This window comes from Scleropages formosus, chromosome 24 (genome assembly GCF_900964775.1).
Source record: "Scleropages formosus chromosome 24, fSclFor1.1, whole genome shotgun sequence".
Classification (NCBI taxonomy): Eukaryota; Metazoa; Chordata; class Actinopteri; order Osteoglossiformes; family Osteoglossidae; genus Scleropages; species Scleropages formosus.
In genome coordinates, this window is record NC_041829.1 from 20634747 (window position 1) to 20650491 (window position 15745).

At 48.5% G+C, this 15745-nt stretch overlaps 2 protein-coding genes across 7 annotated transcripts in view; both read right to left on the bottom strand.

Moving 5' to 3' along the window:
• The window catches only part of kat6b (K(lysine) acetyltransferase 6B), a 34626-nt gene extending 23812 nt beyond the window's left edge, over positions 1-10814 (bottom strand). The window contains exons 1-2 of one of the 4 annotated variants that reach the window (XM_029248647.1): positions 9005-10814; positions 4988-5856 (exon numbers count right to left, since the gene is read on the bottom strand). In XM_029248647.1, coding sequence (XP_029104480.1) covers positions 4988-5590 — 603 coding nt within the window. In that variant the 5' untranslated portion in view covers positions 5591-5856; positions 9005-10814. Of the gene's footprint in view, positions 1-4987; positions 5857-7722; positions 7828-8794 lie in introns of those variants that run through there. The other 3 variants (XM_029248645.1, XM_029248646.1, XM_029248648.1) reach the window with 3 other exon arrangements.
• Positions 10815-12087: 1273 nt separating this feature from the next.
• LOC108939622 (adenosine kinase-like) overlaps positions 12088-15745 on the bottom strand; it is a 127341-nt gene continuing 123683 nt past the window's right edge. The window contains exons 7-8 of one of the 3 annotated variants that reach the window (XM_018761075.2): positions 15066-15152; positions 12088-13445 (exon numbers count right to left, since the gene is read on the bottom strand). In XM_018761075.2, coding sequence (XP_018616591.1) covers positions 13321-13445; positions 15066-15152 — 212 coding nt within the window. In that variant the 3' untranslated portion in view covers positions 12088-13320. The remainder of the gene's footprint in view (positions 13446-15065; positions 15153-15745) is intronic. The other 2 variants (XM_018761074.2, XM_018761073.2) reach the window with 2 other exon arrangements.

A 15745-nucleotide genomic window follows, 5' to 3' on the forward strand; every position in this document is an offset into this window, starting at 1 on the left:
GGAGGTAAAAATGAGTCTTCACATTAGGTGTTAACCATTTCCATCCTTAAACTGGGTTATAGTTTCATGAAACACTTTGCTTTAATCCTGACTGAGGCCTTTGATTTTACACATAATTTGCTGCACTATAGTTTTGCCGTTTCCGCTCTTGCAGTGGCTCAATACAAAACACACACACACACACACACACACACGCACGCACACACACTGTCTGAACCGGTCGTCCCATGCAGGGTCGCGGGGAGCCAGAGCCTAACCCGGCAACACAGGGTGAAAGGCCGCAGGGGGAGGGGATACCCCCAAGACGCGACGCCGGTCCGTCGCAAGGCACCCCGAGCGGGACTCGAACCCCGGACCCACCGGAGAGCAGGACCCGGTCCAAGTCACTGGGTCACCGCACCCCCCTCCGAATACAAAACTCAACTGCAAAAAATAAAAAGGGTTCTGAGCTCATAGAACATGCTCTGGTGCAAAGACAATGTAGCATCAGATGTTACACACAACTTTTAAATGAGTAAAAAAAAAAAAAAAAGACTGCCAACCAGAATTACATGGTAAATGGGAGCAAAGGCTTTTCCGAAAATCAAAAAAAGATTCCATTCCTACGTAGAGCCACAGGAAGGACAGTGACGTTTACTGCAGCTGTGATACAGTTCAGTTACGAGAGCAGCGAAGACCAGACCATCTACGGAAGAGAATAAAATGTTGAGTAAAGGGTGAACTTTTCCAATATCTGCACATGCAATGAGAGGACAGAAATGGACTTGCAAGAGCAGGTACTAGGGCGATCACCACATTTCCATCAGAGGAAACCGCAGCGGACTTGAAAATTGTTCGGACTCCGGCAGCAATAACGGCAGCGGTCGAAAGCGGAGCAGATGAGCGTCCGCATCGGTGCTCAAGGTTACCGCGTTATGCTTCGAGGCGACGGCCACGTAGCACTACCTGCGAAAGTCCCGAAGGGTGAGCACACGTTCCAGAATTTACCTGCATTATCATGCGGCTCAAAGGTGACCCGTACGACCTGCTGGCGGCGCAGCGGTTAGAGCTCCTGCCTTCGGATCCAAAGGTCGCAGGTTCGATCCCCACCTCTGGCTGTAGTGCCCTTGACCAAGGTACTTACTTGAAGCTGATCCAGTAAAATTACCCAGCTGTATAAATGGGTAAATAATTGTAAGCTTGTGATAACTGTAAGTCACTTTGGAGAAAAGCATCAGCTGAATGAATGAATGAATGAATGAATGTGAACTTTATTACAGCGTTTCGCCCACAACTACGACGCGAAACTTTCAAAAGCAGGTTGAGTTTATGGAACTGGACCAAACATCATGGGGCCAGACAGGATAAATGAAAATCTGGACCAATTACTCTTAAACGGGATTAATATTCAAAATGGTTCGTATTCACAGAAATCTTAGGATCTTTCAACTATTTCCTCCGACCAAATTGTGCCACTCAGCATGCAGTTCTCACTAAATTCTTATTTGTGGCGAACACCTAATAAATAGAGCGTCCCTCAGAACTCCCACTAAATTATTACTCAGAATGGACTATGACAGCGAGGAGCATCGCAGACGCGTGTCAATCGACGACTTGCCGGCAAGCGAATTCAAATTACGGCAAGTTACGCACGCAAGGCGATTTCTCTAGGGTACAACAGCAAGGACCGAGAGCTGAACTAGTAACGTCACAGCAGCCAATCTTTTTCCAGCTGCTTCTACAGTAGAAGCGATTACGCGCATGCACACGCACACGCACGCACACACACACACACACACACACACACACACACACACACACACACACACACACACTTCTGGATGTGCAATCACTCGCAGTCTTTATTCTTTGCCGTTGTCACCGCCCTCAATATTGACACGGCCTCAAGAAGACCGGAACTTGGCTTGTATGAAAAATACAATATTAAATATTGTTCAACCATAAAGCTATTCGGAACAAAGGACTGCAAACTGAGTAATTCTCCTCCATTTTTACTTTAGTGAAATGCTTTTTTGGATCTCTGCCTATATTCTGCAGCACCTGTCCATCACTACCAGGAGGACAGAAGCGTAGCACAGGTGCCATACTGCATTACCCGTGATGTTGAGAATATTTTTTGGAATACTGCACCTCGCACTTCTTGCCAGTGTTCGACCGCAGCGCCGCGAACACGATTTATGTAGGAGGCGCAACTGAAATTGCCTACTGAGATTCTGGACAGTTCCACCACGACACTGTCAATCGTACTGTACTGCACTATGTTACGCTGTAAAAGTTTAGTAAGTGACGAGCATATTGATATGAAACAATTGTTCCGCTTGTTGAGTAGAGCTCAAGTTCTGAAGCAATAAGCTGCCCGAAGGGGGACCAGGTTTCACAGAGGTTGGAGGTGCCGCTTTCCAAATCAATGGGCATAGGTTCAAAACCCAGCCCCTGCAATGGCACCCTTGACCTACATAGCTACCCTAATTCGCTCCAGTAAAAATTACCTGGCTGCGTAAACGGGCAAGTCATAAGCGGCTTCGCACCGCTCCGCTTCGGACAAAAGCGTCAGCTAAATAAAAGTAACGAGAACGGTTTTAACAAAAGCAACAAGTTCAATCAGCACTGAAACGCAGAGTCCTCCTTCACAGCAGCTCGCTACTTTAAAAAGGTGTTTAAGAACCCTGCCAAGGACAATTAAGAGCCAAATATTCAGAGAACAAAAACAACACTTTAACAACGTAATAACCATTACGTGAAAAAGACCTACTCCAGCAAAATACGCAGGGCGTAAGGGTGGCACAGCGAATAGGGCTACCGTCTCACGGCACCTGGGTGGCGCGAGAGGACGTGGGTTCGATCCCCGCTCAGCCTGTGTAGAGTTTGCATGTTCCTTCCATGTCTGTGTGTGTTTCCTCCCACAGTCCAAAGACATGCTGTTCAGGTTCACCCATAGTGTGTGAGTGAGAGAGAGAGAGAGAGTGTGTGTGTGTGTGTGTGTGTGTGTTGCACTGATGTATGGATGAGTGACCTCATTGTAAGTAGTGTATCTAGCAGTGTAAGTCACCTCACTGAATAAGGTGTGCGGGCTGATAATGCTACATACAGCTCATTGGAAGTCACTTTGGAGAAAAGTGTCTGCTAAACACACACACACACAGACTGAAACCACCCATTCCAAGCGGGGTCGCAGGAAACCGGAGCCTAACCCGGCAACACAGGGCGTAGGGCCGGAGGGGGAGAGGACATACCCAGGACGGGACGCCAGTCCGCCGCGAGGCACCCCAAGCGGGACTCGAACCCCAGACCCACCAGAGAGCAGGCCCTGGCCAACCCCACTGCGCCACAGCACCCCCTGTCTACTAAATAAATAAATGTAAATGGCTATTAATATAACAAGGTTATGTTAAAGACATGGATAAAGAATAAGTCGCATCCAAGGGAAAAAAGAAAATAAAGCAAAGTTAATTTTATTGAACAGACAGAAAGATGCAGAGACATAGCTACACCTTTAATAGCCTGTGAAAAAAGAAAGCTGTATCCACATGCAGACGTCACCCAGGATTTACGACCCAGTAGCAATATAGCCTTTAGGTGCAAACAAATTGGATGACGCAACTAGTGCGTTCGCCGCTGCCATAGTGCCAAGTGTGCCAAGTGTGCCACGTTCACGTTCATCTGAATCAAAATACAGCCAAAGGTCAATTTCTCCGCTTCTGTAAGAACAGCTCCTCAGCTGCCACGTAGTTCCTCATCGGAGCCGAAAAGTTCACCGTTTCAAGCACGATATAACCGAAGGTATTCGTTAAACGTGACGTACGAAAGTCAGTCGTCGTAATATGTAGTCAAGGTGGACAAAGAGCAGCTCAAATATGGATGTTGGAGTGGAAATGAGTTGAGTGGGGCAACAAGTCCAAGGCAGAAGTAAAGAAACGGTGATTCGGGAAGAGCAGCAACATGAGCACAAACCTCAAGTTAATGACCGGACACCACAGCGTCGTACATATTTCATTTTTCTACGTGTAACAAAGCAACAGGAGATGAACGGAAGGCCTGGAAGCGGCGGCGGCTTTGAGCAACACACCTATTTGTTGGGCGGTTGCTGTAAGGAGCTACTAGACACACAGCAATCCACCTGAGCACAAGAACGAAAACACTTACTGCTGCATTTCACACGTTAATTATGTGCAAAAGACACTAAGGTTGTAGCAAGTACTTAGAGGTGATACTTTCTTTAAGTTAAAGTGAGCAGTACCAGTTCTACTAATAGAGTTTAATTGCACAGAAATAACCAGTAGGCACAAGATACACCTGAAACAAGAGATTTTTCTTTTTTAAACTTCACTTCATACAGGAAAGCATCAAGAGTGAATTTCAAACAACAATAATATGCTGTGAAAAACAAGCTGAAGTCAACGGGACAGAACACACCAAACCACTTGAGGAACTAGAGGAAAGAAAAGTAATTAAAACGAGTGCTAGAATGAAGTAATACCTGAGCTGTTTCCCCATGAACGACGTTGCGCAGGTTGAATTGTGACGAATGTTCTTTAACCAAAACGGATAGCAATTTTAAAAAAGTTAACACAAAACTACAACAAAGCCCATTTCCACAAACAAAAATATTGCTTTCTTTTCTCAGCCATATTAACTCCAAATCAAGGAAAAGCTTTTTAACACTACACTGAACATTAGTACACGACTATAAAGAATATCTGCCAATGGATCCAAGATGAGCTGTAAAATTAAAGCCACAATGAGCTGCAGACTCAAGAAAGTGATGCCATCAATATCATGTGAACGTGTGAAACCTCAGGTCTCCGGCTCCCTGACCCAGACAAATTAGCGGAAAAACCTGTTTCAGCCCAGGAGAAATCCAACGCTCGAGCCACAATGTCCTTGACCTGAACACTTCTTGAGCAACAGCAAAATATTTCTGAAGGACACAACACAAAAAGTTCAACAAAACAGCAAGTTTCAGTTAGTAAACAAAACAATGACATACCTGGTCCTTCTCGTGTGGAAGCAACGATGGAGATGTTCTGGTAGCCCTGGATGTTCCTCTTCCTTCCGCGCTCCCATAGCCCAGCCGGTAGAGCGGCCCGCTCTTCTGCAGCCTCCCACTGTTGACCGCACGTTTGGCCGCGAGCCGCAGCCGCTGCTGGAACCTGGGATTAGCAACAAAGTTCGAAAGGTCCTCTTGCTTCCTAAGGAACCTCTCGATGTTCCTCAGAGAAGAGCCACCGGGATCGCCCAGAGCCTCGATGGCTCTCTTCAGGATCTTATTCCAATCCACATGTCGCAGATCACTCGAGCCCCAAGCCGCTCCTTTCAGGGACACGGAAAAGCCTCCAGATTTGAGAGAAGCTATTCTCCCTGGGTTATCCGGGTCTTTGTAAGAAGCGCATCCCTTATTTGTCACCTTAAGAACGGAGCCATCATGAACACTTAATTCCAACTGTTCCAAAACGGTCTCCTTGTCCAATCCATGTGATGTTGACACCGCATGACAAATTCTCTCTTCAGAAGGTCTCTGCTTTTGCCTCTTAATCTTTTGTATTGCTTCCAGAATCCACTCCGTATATAGTGGGTTTGCAAGTTTTACCATGGCTGAATACGTTGCGCTAGGCAGAAGTGATCCATAGAGATTCTGCTTTTCTCATTACGAATTAATTGCATCCATTTCGTGGAAAGGACCGCAAAAATAAATGATTAAACATAGCACTGATCATTCTTGTAAATCCCAGGAAGAGTCAGCAAGTAAAGCTGAGTTGCAGAACATATATTATATCTGAACAATCTCCTCAAGGAATTGGACTGTCATCACCCAGCAAAAACAAATTTGTTGAAATTCCTTCGTGATTCAAGCCACACCTAAAGAAGAGAGAAAATAAAGAGCAGATTACTAGAGTAATTCACCTTGTGCTACACTTAAAGGCATTTTCCAAACACTTTCTTTGCTGGTCAAACAGTGTAGCAGCAAAACGCTTTCAATCCATTAACAGCTGAGAGGAACCCAGCAGGTTACACATATTGGACCAACTTTGTGCGCAACAAAGCACCTGGAATGCGCCTCTCCCTCCTCTAACTGATGGAGACCGAACTCATACCGGACCCCAGAACTCCAGGTGGGCACCGATGGACATAAATCCGACTCGACGCAACACCGCGGCAACGCTCGGTCAGTTGACACTCAGAAGTTGATCCACACGACAAACGCCGAACCCCGCAAAATCTGTAAAGCTAAATTAGTCAACTTACAAGAAACAGGGTATTTCTTTAATGACTTTTGTGGTAAAGAAAAGGAACGTGGATAATAAGAGGGAAAAACCACCACACCAATACCTGGGTTACACGCACACAGAGTATTGCTGGAAAAATCCTAGGGAGTCTGCAAGTGGCTGGAGCTCAATAACAACTTAAGTTATAAATTTAACTTTTTACACCTCGCTGAATGTACTGAGGGGGGTGTGTGTGTGGCAGGCTTGACCAGGTCCCGCTCTCTGGTGGGTCTGGAGTTTGAGTCCTGCTTGGGGTGTCTTGTGATGGACTGGCATCCTGTCCTGGGTGTGTGTGCCCTCCCCCCCCAAAGCCTTGTGTCCCGTGCTGCCAAGTTGGGCTTCCGGTTCACCGTGACCCCGCTCGGGACAAGCGGCTTGAGCCAACGTGTGTGTGTGTGTTTGTGTACCGAGAACAAACTGTCTTTTGGTTCAATTTCCACATTAATGAAAGCAACGATACATTTAAAAGGACTTCTGTATCACTTCGTATGGAAATAAAAACATTTCTTTGGATTTAAGAGCTGATTTCAAAAAGAATGGAGGTGTCAGCGTGTGACACGCAGCAGGTTGTACGAGTGGAACATCTGTCTCGCCTCCTCCTCGTGTGCGTGTGTGGCGTTCAGACGGTCGCTCTTCCTCCCGTGTGTGCGTGCACGCCTCTCCCTTCCTCTCTCAGTGCCTCCTTGCAATGCAAGTCCTCGCAGTCTTCTTCCTCCTCTCTCTTTCCATGCACGTGTCCCCCCGCCCCCTAATCCACACTGTTACTCAGTAAGTTAGATGCTGGGGAAAAAAATCCTCTCCTGGGTGGATGTAACACCAAAGTGCTCTCATCATGTAGTGCTGCAGCAAGGTCACACAGGGAGGGACGGGGGGGGGGGGGAGAGAGAGAGAGAGAGAGAGACGGACGGACACGGACACACATCCCCCCCCATGATGATCACCCCTCATCACCAGCATCCCGAGACGCGACCATCATCTCCACTTTATCCCCCCCCCCGAACCGCACGACCTGGTGCCGCACGTGACAACAACGAGTCCAATAAACGCTCCGGACCGAGATGCTGTTCTCGATATTTCTCCACCAGCAGCAGTAACTGTAACTGTGTGTGAAACGGAGCGACGAGCGCGACGGCGGCGACACGAGAGGAAGGAACGGCGTAGTTTTCGCACAAAAACAGCCCGCTGACAAACAAAGTGGCCCACTTGATTCCCGAGCAGCTGGAAACACGTCAAATTAATTCCAGTTTCAAAATGGCCAGAGTGTGAGTGAGTCGCGCTCCTTCTTCGCAGCTCCGCTCGCATCTTCTCATCATCCGGCGTCCGTCTCCATGTAAACAGTCGCGACTCTGACAGCTGAGCTTCCCAAACGCGGCACTCAGTGCTTGTAGGTAATTTATGACGGCGAGCTAATCGCCCAATTAACCCGTGACTCGGGCGAAGCGAGCGGCAAATGACAAACCTGGACTCGTAGCATCCGAGCGGCCGCTGGCGGCGGTATCTAACAGGCGCCATTTTGTTACAATGTTGTAGTTTACATGAATCCGACATGACACTGATTACAACCCAATGGAGTCTCATTAAACCTTACCTTCTCGGGGATGCGCCCTCCCCCGCAACTTTAACATTGGCCGCAAAGCGACGGGTGCGAGCTCTGATTTGATCAAGCGCACGTCAATCACCGAGGACGCGCCCCCGCTCCCCCTTGGACGGAATTTATTGGCTGCGCCATCTGCTCCTAATATTCAATTGCCCCGCCTTTTAAGGTAACTACTTGGCAGTTATTACAACCCAGCGCCCGTCGCACGTCGTAACGCAGAGACCCCCCGGGCTCCTTCACGCGCTTTCTCGCGCATGCAGTCATGTCTCGACCGAATTACGGTCGTAAGGACAGTGTGAGCGGTTACGCGCACAAAACGGCTCAGGCAGGCAGTGGCAAAAAAGAGCAACGCTCCGCACGCTCAGACGACGTCGCGTCCACCTTTCTGCAAACAAACTCCTCGTCAGAACTGCAGCTTTGCCGACACTCGGTCGGTTAAAACAACTAGTTCCCTCGATTCGCTGTCCTTCCCACCGGTCGGTGCACTTTACCTCCTCCTCCTGCCGCCCGAGACGAGCGAGGTGCGCAGAAAGTTGGCGAGCGCTGAGTGTCACACAGTGTGTGGCAGCTGTCCCGGCCGTCGGCGCACCGACTATTCGTGTGCGTTCACACACACACACACACTCACACTCGGATACCAGGTCATTTTACGTGCCAATTCCGTTCACTTAAAACAGCGCCGCTGTAGCGCTTCGCCCCTGAACGACACACACAGTTGCGCCGAAGGTGAGTTCGGGCAGCAGCGAAAGCAAAAAGCAAAAGGAGAAAGGAAAAAAACACAAGTTAGCGAGCGCCAGGAGCCTCGTGTGTGAGGCAGCCTGGACACATTGGGGTAAAACGCACTCCCAACTTTACTCAGGTAGAAACCGGTGGCAATGTGAATACAAGCGAAGCGTGCAAAGCAAACGTGCAGAAAATGCCAGCGGCTGTGCACCTCAATTGGGCGTCTCGCTCCGAACCGCTCATCCCAGCGCAGTTTTATTCCGGACTCAATGCCATGGCATGTCCCGAATGATGGAGCGCGCAGCATCAGTCCGTCCGCCCGTCCGTCCGTCCAAATAGCGGGAGAAAAAGGAGGGGAAACGAATGTCTGTCCCTCGGACTACGGAGGAGCAGCAGCAGCAGCCGCCAGCGAGCGCGTTACCTCGTCAAGTTTCTCTCTTCGCCCCCGTTCCGTTTCTGTCTCTCCTCCTCTTCGCGATCGCGGCGGTCGAGACGGAGGGGGGGGTGAGAGAGAAAAAAATCCGTCCGGAGACTCGTGGGTCGCGCGGACCGGTGGGGGTGGGGTGAAGGTTGAGGGCTGCGCGCGTGGGTTACGCGGGACGCACGCGAGCGACGCGACACGACACGACACGGCAGCTCGCGCCGATAACGAGCAGCCGGCTAATTGAAAGGTTAATGTAGACAGCAGCCTGTGACAGAGCGGCCGCCTCCCGCCTCGTGCGCCCCGCGCGCTCGCTCACTCGCTCACTCACTCACGCGGTTCCATCACACAGGAGGAACGATCGTTTTTACCCCCAGTCCACTCCACCGCCCCCCTCCAGGTCGAAACGGATCGTCGCGACACGATTTATCGGGGGGGGGGCGGAAGGCACGAACAGAACCGGACAGAAGTGACACACGTTGTGTGACATCAGCGCGTAAACTGACATGGAGTCTCGAGGAGACTGAGAGCCGCTAACGAGTCTAGATGGAAACGTCACCGAGGAGCCGAACAGAACTTTCCAGAAGTGTTCGCGCGAGAGCAGTAAAAGTGTCTTTCTGGAACACCTGCAGCACGTTCCGTGTACAGACTGAGGGTGAAGAAAGCCAGGCGGCCGCGAGCAGAGACACGTCACGAGTGAGGAGCGAGAGGAGCCGCGCGGCTCGTGTCGTGAGGCACGCGTCGTGTCCACAGCGCGCGCGCGCGACCGACCGACGGACCGACCGGACCTGCGCCCCTATCGCGGCGTCGTCGTCGTCGACACGGACCGCTGAGCGAAAGCGACTCCCTCGACAGCACGTGGTGTTTAAAAGTCAGCTGGCGGTTCTGCGCCGTAACTGTGTGCAGCTGCTACAATGACGCGTTTTGGTCATATTATTTGCCACAATGTAAGGCTTGGATGTAATTGACCCACTTTGCAGCCAAGCCTCCGCTCCATTAACCAGAGCCCTAGGAACACGGGTACCTACAGGTCTGCGTCAATAAGGACGCGTATGTCGCCGTGCCGCTCGGGCGGCGGGCCTCCCTTCCGGGTTCGAGCCTCTGGACGCCCGAGTGACCGCTGGAGAGCTGCTGCTGACCAGCGCTTGGAGACGCTCTCGACGAAAGCCGTAGCGGTGCGGCCGGGCGCAGACTCGCATTTCTGCTCGGCCCAATTTTGCATTTCGCTTACTTGCTCCGTGTATTCTCACGGGACGCGCCTAAATGAAAATCGGTTTCGTACGAGACTGTTCCCAATAAAGACTTGACACCGAGTACGATGTGTCTGTTCGATGGATCCAAGTCATCTGTTGATGTCTGATAAATTACTGAACATGTCAATACAAATTTAAGAGCGACTTTCGTAATACAGTTACATATTACAATATTCCAAAATATGCGGTATGGCAACGGGAGTAAAGCAAACTCCGAGCTCATCCAGAGCAACGCGCCAATTGATGGAGTCGGCGCTGACGATCACGGACAGGTCCCGAAGTCACAGATCTCCTGTAAGATGCAGACAAAAGAGAAGTGGAAAGTACAAACTTTGTGTGGTGATCCATTCGGTGTGCCTGGATGATCATGTTATTCTCACAGAACAATCTTCTGTCAGGAGAAACACATTCTACATCTTCTTTCGCTGCGACTGGCGATTTGCTACTTAATGTCAAAATGGCTTTGATGCTTTTAGCAGAACTAATTAAATTCAAAGCTCGGGGAGTCCTTATCGAGCAAACCAGCCCGTTGCTTTTTGATCGTATGTCATTACGTATGAAACCAGAGGAAATCTGAAGAACGCGCTGAAAATTGAACAAGTCTTTATGGTGTATAAACTGGCGTTTTTACTCCATCAAAAAAGGGAAAAACTTGAAGATGCCAAGTGAAGGAAAACAGCGACAAAGCAGGCCTGTGTGCTCATTATGCAGATGAGGCTCTTTAACATGGGTCTGGCCTGGTCCTCCACGGCTCCGCGAGTCCCAGGACGATGGGGCTCAAAGCGCGTGTCATCGCCGAGCGCCCCTCCCCCCGTCGCCCCCCTGCCAACTGCCGCGCTGCTGCTCGGAGCACCGCGCACCCGCGAGCGAGGCGAACGGCAGGCGAATCTGTGCACACCTCACTTGGTGGCCAGGGAAGAGGTTCTGGTCAGAAACCAAGAAGCAAAGCAAATACCAGGGTGACATTCTCAAGCGGACTGGGCATCACTGGGCATCCGTGTACTGCCTCAAAGGGTGTCCGTCACGCATCTAGTCTCACAGAAAGCGCGTCCGGCGTTCAGGTCAAAATTGAATTCAAGTGAGACGAAAACTCGGTTCGTGTATTTTTGTGCACTTCCGCATTTACGCAACACACACATTCGCTAACTCACAAACAGAAACGCAACGGGCCGTTCAATTTCGGGGATAGCAAAGAAGGGGAATTTCTTATTCTTGTAATGCAATTTAGTGAAAAACAAAAATGTTAGGACTCTACGTGACTGTAAACATTCTCTACTTAATCACGGCTCCATCTTTTTTTGTGTTTGTGTTTTGCCATCTGTCACCTTGAGCAGCGAATGAACCAGCTGTCATGGACTGTGATCTGGTCCAATCAGCAATGTGGTCCTTTTCAAAATGCATCTGTGTGAAACCTTTAAAAAAGCACTGCTGGAAAAAAGGCTCAAACAAGTTGTTAATTACATTTCCCCCAAATATTTTATTTAATGGATTTCATTTCTTTTCATTTCACAATATGATTACCATAAAGAAAATTATTCGTTCTATATTTAATATTGTATTTTTTTTCCTGAACAACAATAAATGGAGGCACGAATACACACACCCCTGCAACCTTAAGTTTAATCTTTGTACTCGTAATCATGGAATACATGTGCACAACGTGTTCTCACGAACTTTCGTGACCGTGTATGCCATTTCCCCAAAATTCTCATTTCAAAACGTATTTCTAGTAATTTTAATAGTGTGAATAACTGCAATTCATAACCGAACATGACTTCAGATGGGAAACACAATATAAATTTAAAATAAGGGGAAAAAAAAAACAAAAACAAAAAGGGGTTCTGTTAGGATAAGAGAAATACTGCGCTTGGGTACTGGTGTCTCTACTGCATTTGGACATCAAGAGGGGTCAGAGACAGAGGGACAGACAGAGACAGAGAGGCACAGGCTACATCCGGCCCCCGTCTCATCAGCGTCTGCCAATGGCGGGTCCGGTGTACACCAGCCGCACAGTTGGGCATCAAGGATCAGCCTAATTTTCGGGCCTCTCTAATGATCACCATGAAGAGCAACCACTAATCCCATAACTGAGAAAAACGACCTCCTGCAGGCATGCAATTGAAATCCGGGAACATGCAGCATCCAGTCAGAACCCCACCGAGTCGAGGGGAGATTATGGGGCAGCACTGGGGCACCAGGCTGGACCCCCTTCTGCTAATGAGGTGCCGGAGCAGCCTGCATGGCAGTCAGGGCCGATACTCATTACCTTCCAGCAAATGCTTTTCCACTCGGTGCTCGCATTAAATCAGGAAAGCTGAGGCTGTTTCGTTACGATCAAAGTCTTGTTTTTATTTTTTTTTCAGCTCAAGATGGTACATCACTGAAACAGAATGTAGCACAAGGAGGAAACCCCTGCTTGAAAATACAGGAAATCATCTGAGGGTCCCTCACACACTCCAAACGATCCGAATCGCTGTTCCTTACGCAACGAGGCTGCCGGACTTGCATAAATGACCAAATGCAAGCGTTTGGTTGTGGTTAAAAAACAGCACTGAAAACTATAGCATAGTAATGTGCACTGAGTCGTTAATGGCTCCAAAAACATCGTTATTTTAATGTATAAATGCATTTCCTAAAAACAAATGATCTTTTTTAATTTTTCTTTTTTTTTTTTTTTTTTTTTTTTAACTTCTATGTCAGTTTCCAGTTAATGTGACGGAAACAGAACATTTGGCCCCTGAAATGATATCATGTGAATAATATATGCAAATAAACATAATTAACTTACCGCTAACTTCCTGTAAATGAGTTCATTAAATTAAATGGATTCACATTTATGCAACAGCCAGAGTTGTTGCGCGGGACTCCTTCAGCCGGACAATTCAACACGGAACGAACGATGACGACAGCAGGAAGGGATACGGAAAGGAATCCTTTGGAAAAAAGAGAGGAAAGAAGCAGTCCCGCACGACGCGAGACACGCGCACACACACACACATACACATACACACACACACACACACACACACACACACACACGCACACGCACGCACAGAATGGACATCAATGGAAGTCGGGCTTCTCGGGAAAAGTGCATCCTGCACGTCTGATGATGACATTGGCTGCGTAGTGTCCGGCACGGATACACCGCTCCATAGGCTGCCCCTGGACCAGCTCCGAGAGGTAGCCTGAAGCGAAGGAGAGGCCAGGCAGTTATTACAGAGCTGGGTAACCTTGTCCCACCGCGAGTCAGTAAGTGCCCACGTGTCGCCCACCTGTACCCCGGTAAAAAGCTCATCAGGTGGGCATAAAACACAGAACACCTGCTGGAATGTTCTTTGTAGTCTTATTGATTTACATGACACATTTCCAAAGGACAATAAAAATGCTGTAAAGTGTTTCGTAGCAATGTAAGAAGCACCCCAGTGGCGGGTAGAAAAATCATCACACGACCCCTGTGCTCCAAATCCCCCACCTGTGTCGATCTCCAATTTGCTACCAAAACTTGGGGAAGAAAATGGAAAAAAAGGAACAGATGGCAAATGTATTTTCTAACACTACAAAGCCTGGGCCTCCACCCTCCCTCCAAGGGGGGAAAAGAGGAAAATCAATACTATGTTTGAGAAAACATGCTTACAGCTTTATTAGGATGTCTTGGCTGTCCAGGAACATCCACTAAAAGACTTGGCAACAAATCACCGTGCAGCGCTTGGTGCGGGAGAGCTACACACCAAGTACACCGATCGCATTATTATATCGAACCGCAGGACATCGGCAGCTTTGGAGGACACTGCAAATATCAATATTTCTGTTTTCAACGGCGGTTAATGAGACTGAGGCGGCACCGCAGACATTTGTCAGCGCGGAAAACCTAGCGTGTCTCATGAAATAATAATAATAATAATAATAATAATAATAATAATAATGACGATGCGTGTTCTCAGAGAAAGAGACTAGAGGAAACAGAGTACCATTAGCACTGTCCACCCTCATAGCCCGCCATCATTACAAGTTCGGTCGCTGCCCGGCGTCAAAACAATCGGTACGGCTGTCAGTTATTTGTTTTCCGAAGGCTAATGATCGGATTAATGCCGTCACTTAATATTCCTCCCGTGAATACTCCGGTACAGCAGACTGTGTGAAGCTACACGCAAAGTATGAGTAAGAATAGGAGCAGCATGGGTCTCCTTCCTTGACGTGCAGAAAGCGGGTTTTCACAACGAGGAGGGAGGAGGTGTGAAACCCAAAATGACGCTTCCCAATTAGGTGAAGGAGAGCTGTTAACGGCAGAAAAAACATCTCCTGGAGGCGCCTGTTCCTTCCAAAGCACTTATTTAACAATATCTGTGTGCGGTCGCCTCGCACCTGCTAATCGTGTCATGTGAGAAGTTTCCATTTTGGACTTTTGGACTGATTGACGATTCCATGTCAGAAACGGACAAATAGGGCCAAGTAAAACCCCGGTATTGATTAGCACACAGGGTACAGATAGCAGCCTCCTCTCAGCATCTCCCGTCTCGCGCAGCCGACGTGATTCGTACGTTTAGAGCACTTATAGAATCATTTAGAGCGCCTAACTTCAAATGGCACAGCATTCGAAGCACACGTCCGCACCCAGATCTGTTCTCCCGCTTCTGCGATGCGCTTTGCGTTCCTCTCAGAGACGAGAAAAGCGTGCGCTCAACGAACAAATGTCAACGCAGAAGAAATGTTTTTTCTGAAACATTTACAGATTAGTCTGGTTATAAAACCACGTGCGGGACAAGAGAGTTGCAGCTTTCATACAGGAGCAGCAGGACAAACGGTACCTCCCACGAAGGCGTCTCCCGCTCCATTTGTGTCCACAATGTCATTCTGATCAATGTCCATGACAGGAAATGTCAACACCTCATCACCTGGGAAGACAGTGAAATAGTATCAGAAAGCAGTAAATGAAGGTCTGGCAAGAGCTTGCAGGCAACATCTTGGCAAGTTGTGTGAAAAGGGCCCCAAGTGAAAGGGAAGGGCTGTGCATCCAGTGCTGATCTGCTCCTCTGCTACTCTTTGCTGCTTCCTTGGACAGAGACACATACAAAAAATGAGACACAATGAACATAGTCACATTTCACTGGAGACTTCCTTCGGCACTATGAGTAACTATGAGGGAAATTAGTAAAACGAGCATTACTGCGACCTCACCTGCTTCATGTTCATTGCTGCTAATAACTGAGTGACATGCAAATGCAGTTTTATCTTTTTTTTGGATTTAGAATGGCTGAATGACGGGGGGGGGGGGGAGGGATGCCAGATGTTATAAAGTGACCAACAACAAGCAAAGGCTTGACTCTTCGAGTCAACATTTATAGCCGTGAATGAAGGTCTGTACCGATGTGAGTCTTAGAAAGGAAATGCCTGGAAAGTACAGCATGTATGGAAGTGAGTGACAAAAGTCCTGGGTGGGGAAAGTGTGCAAAAAATGCTCTCACATTTCAACTTATTTTAACTCGAC